Genomic DNA, 4,272 nt, shown 5'->3' with positions numbered 1-4,272 from the left:
CTGAGCCGCAAATGCAGAGCTGCAGGACCCTGGGCGTGTGGGAGAGCGAAAGGTGAGCAAAGGGTGAGCAAACACCTTGTAACCTATTTCCACACTGTAACTGCATTGAGCAGGAGGAGATCATAATCTTAATGGATTTGGCGCATGTGGTTTGAAGCAATTGCTCTGAGCATAGGTTAAGGGGTACAAAGTCTCAGCCTGAACTTTTCTTCCCGTCCTCTGCCCCACTCATGAAACGTGCTCTTCTCACAAGAGCTTGGGAGGCTTTTTTCCAAATTCCGAGTGCTTTGGTCCTGTTTTGAAAGCTCTGGCTGAGTATTGTAGGGTGGCATTCAGATTATTTCATGCTAAAAACTTTGGTGCCATCTGGCACCAAATCCTTTCCTGTCACCCAGCTTGCTCCCCACTCCTGGGATTTACAGCGTTTCTTTCGTTCTCCTGGTGATAACAATGTAGCAAAGAGGATGTAGACCTGATCTCTGCCCAAGAGCAATGCTCAGGTTTCCTGCAGCTACAGGAAGGAGGATGTTGAGTGCCTGTGGAGGTTTTGGCTGAGCTGACACTTGCCAGCCACCTCTGCCCCTGAGTTATGTTGGTCCTGTTGGCCTCAGAGAGCTCATTCCCCTTGAACTGTTTGTTTGTAATCCCTGTCTCCGGGGGATTTGGCAGGGCAGCTTGCTGAAGTGAGCACCCTATCCTTGGTTTGGCTAAGATCTGGAAATGTGCATCCTGAAGGCCCAGGAACCACCCAGGAAGGAGGAATGCTGCATGACTGGATTTCTCCATCTCCAGGCAGATTCTGGGCTGTGCAGCTGTGTGACCTCTGCTGTGTACAAAGGAGGTGGCTGCCTTGAATCAGAGGGATAAAGAGTTTCTCATTCCTTAGTGGAATCTCAGGTTGCCTACCATGGGCCAAGTTGGTAACATAACAAAACAAAATTGGCATTTTAAATGCTGAGATGGTTGTGAAATTTTCAGAAGATCCAACCTGCAGCTCAGATGATTGCCACATTTGCATGGGCTGATCAAAATCTACAATTTTTAATCTGTGAGGCTCAGTTTAATTCTTGTGATCTATTTAATTTGAAGAACTTTCTGCACATATGGATACCCAGACCTATGTGGAAAACCTGAAACAAGCTGAAAGCAGATATGTTTGCTTTGTAAAAGCTATTTAAAGGATGAATTTTTTCCTTAGACCGCTGTCCACATCCTGCTGTGAGTTATTGGAAGCCTCTCAATCCTTCATTCCTTTTTATGAATCTTCACCATAAAACCAAAGTCAATAATCAAACCAGGTCAAACAGACATTTCTGAGTGGGTAAGCACAGCCTGCAGGAAGGAGAGATGGTGACTGGTAGGAAGTGAGCTGTGGTGCTTCTTTCCCCAACTTCATATCTCACCATAATTTGTGCTTGATTTTAATGGAGCATGATGCTTTCCCCCAGGATTTTTAGCTGCAACACACTCATTGTGTCAGCCCATGAGTGATTAAAAGGACTGGATTAGTGTTCAAGGCTCAGCCTTTGGTTGTTACAAGAGGGACCAGAAGAGCAGCACTTTGGAAGACCCATTTTCACTCAGGTCTTTGCCACATCTCAACCACATAATTGATGTAATGTGTCAATTTGCATAATGGCACCAACAAACTTTCCTTCTACTGTGGGGTGACACAAGTGATGTAACATTTTCTGAGTTATCATAAATCAGAGACTTTCTTTCCACTTGCAGAATGATTGGAAGGAAAATGGAAATGGAAATGAGTATGAGCTGGCACTTGGATGCTGGCTGGGATACACTGGCCATACAAGGGTCAGAATGACCTTAGAGTCAGCAAGGCTCTCCTACCTCTGGACATCTGCCTGAATCCCAGACTGGCTGGTGGTGAGGGATAGGTCCCCATAACAGCACAGATCCACCGAGTGTGGGCTCAGCTGTGGAGCTCCACATCACAGGATGCTGCACAGACTGAATTTTGCACAGGTCCAAGGAACAACTGGGCTGATTTGTGGCACAGAAAAGCTACTGAGGGCATTTCAGTGCAAAGGCACCACTTGCACTCCAGACATTCCACAACACTGAACATAATGCTCCCATCCTCTTGTGCAGGAGTCTGCTGGTAAAGTGATGGAGCCCAGACATAGCTGTCCCTGTGTACCACCCATGGCAAAGCCCATGGCAAACTCTCAAGGCTGGCTGAGAAGGTCCCACCTGCTCCCACACCAGCAGCTGGGACCAGGCACAGCTCTGGTGTAGCCAATGAAGGATGACCCAGAGAACTGGAGCAGAAATACGAACTTCCTTTCCCAAGCAGGATCTGGGAGCCTCAGGCTCTTTTCCCCTACCCAGGGAGTCAAACCTCTCCTCAGTCTGTTCTCTCCTTTCAGAGTGATATGTGCATGTGACCCTTGTGAGGGCAGGTGTGTGTGCTGCTTGTGCAGGTGAGCTGGGTTTGACACTGCTCCTGGCAGGGATCTGACACGCTGGGTGTGAAGCAAACACACCTCTCCTCAATCAGCCTCCCTGTTCATTAAAGCCAGCCCTCAGTAAGGTCTGAGCCAGCCTCCTAAGCACACTGGTGTAGGGAGGGTGTGAGTGGCAGTGGCACCAGTGAGGAATTTTTTTGGTCAGGATCAGTGGCAGATACTCCCAGCTAAATGCTCATTTTTGAGTAGAGGCTGGGAAGAACTCATGGGCTGCTGCCATGTGCAGTGCCAGAGGCGAGTGGCTTTTGGCTCTGCTCTGGACAAGTCACTTCATCCCACACTCACCCTGTCCCCCACTTTGACTTGCAGATCTTTGGGGGCCTTGTGTGGATCCTGGTGGCATCTTCGAAGGTCCAATTTCCCATGCTGCAGGGCTGGGTGATGTTTGTCTCCGTGTTCTGCTTCGTCATGTCCATCTCCCTCCTGTGCCTCTACCTCTGCGGGGCTCACAGCAGCGGTGGCAGCTGCTGGGTCGCCTTGGTACGTGCCTGTGACAAACCCTAGGGGTGGCTTTGTCACCAGCAGGGTGCTGCTGCTGCTCCTCAGACTGCAGCCTGGTTGTAGGAGCAGTGTGACTCCCTCGGAGGTGACGGTGTGATCCTTGTTCCTTAGGATGCCTTTTGCCACAGCACAGCAGCGCTGTTCTACCTCAGCGCCGCCGTGCTGGAAGCCTTCGTTACCTATGCCATCCGTGACAACTTTTCCTGGGCACAGGAATACAGGGAGAACATTGCTGCTGTGGTGAGTGCCTGGCAGGAGGGCAGGGAATGGCAGCAGGTGGCTCTGGAGTGGCCTCAAGTGCAAATCTGTATTTGCACCAACAGGTTGGGGAGGGGGGAAAGAAACCAGTCGCTGTCTCAGCATGCACAGGCGTCCCCAGACATGTGGCACGTCACGAGGCGTGGGCTCAGGGCTGGAGTGGCACTGTGCCCCAGAACACTGATGGGCTGCTGTGTTTTTCCATCCCAGGTATTTGCATTCGTGGCCACCCTGCTGTATGTGATCCACGAGGTGTTCTCGCTCCTGCGGTGGAAATCGTCCTGAGAGCCTGAACAGCCCCAGGAACAAAGGCTGTCCTCTCCAGGCTGGGTTTGGGGTTTGTTTTCTGATGTATAGCCTAGAAACAAGTAGCTTTTTATGTGGGATCTTGGTGATGAAGACAAGGGGCCTGCCAGAGAAAGGAATATCTTGGCACAATCTGTTTCCCTTCAATATCTTACAGGCTGGGTACAGTTTGATGCTGGGGCCAAAATAAAAAAAAAAAGCCATCCAGTTTTAAAAAAAACATAGTATAGTTGGGTTCAAAGGGCTAAAATATCCCTGGGTTTCACCTTTATGTGTCCAGAGTTGTTACTGGTATCAGGGGAAAAGTGAACAACAAACACCAAGGAGCATAAGTGTGAAACTGTGTAATTTTAATTGCTGTGTGCCCATTTAAGTGTATTTTCTCCCCTAAAACCGCTGTGCAAATTAATATCTTCATGCAGTTTCTGAAAATGCCTTCTCTGACTTGCAATGAGCAATGGGAACAATATTTAACTCAGCTCAGGAGCAATGTGGATCACTGCAGCTCCTGAAGGGTGCTGCTGAATTCTGAGGTACGACTGTAAGGCCAGGAATTACCACTGCCCTTGATCCCTCCCCTACAAAGCACAACCTGAAAGGGGCCCAGTGGGCTGTAGGAGAATTCTCTGGGTGATCAGGATCAACTCCTGCATTTGGTGAATGGCTACTCTCTCTCACACTGCCATGGTGTCACTAATAAAGATGGGTTTGCTGTGATTTT

General features: G+C 49.3%; 1 protein-coding gene across 2 annotated transcripts in view; it reads left to right on the top strand.

Annotated features, from left to right (window-relative positions):
- The window catches only part of MAL (mal, T cell differentiation protein), a 7,309-nt gene extending 3,037 nt beyond the window's left edge, over positions 1-4,272 (top strand). For both annotated transcript variants that reach the window (XM_031063690.1, XM_005429084.2), the window contains 3 exons: positions 2,796-2,966; positions 3,099-3,227; positions 3,456-4,272. In XM_031063690.1, coding sequence (XP_030919550.1) covers positions 2,796-2,966; positions 3,099-3,227; positions 3,456-3,530 — 375 coding nt within the window. In that variant the 3' untranslated portion in view covers positions 3,531-4,272. The remainder of the gene's footprint in view (positions 1-2,795; positions 2,967-3,098; positions 3,228-3,455) is intronic.

The sequence above is a fragment of the Geospiza fortis genome, unplaced genomic scaffold, assembly GCF_000277835.1.
Source record: "Geospiza fortis unplaced genomic scaffold, GeoFor_1.0 scaffold99, whole genome shotgun sequence".
NCBI lineage: Eukaryota > Metazoa > Chordata > Aves > Passeriformes > Thraupidae > Geospiza > Geospiza fortis.
Note: the sequence above shows the minus strand (reverse complement) of the source record. Positions and strands in the feature narration are given on the sequence as shown.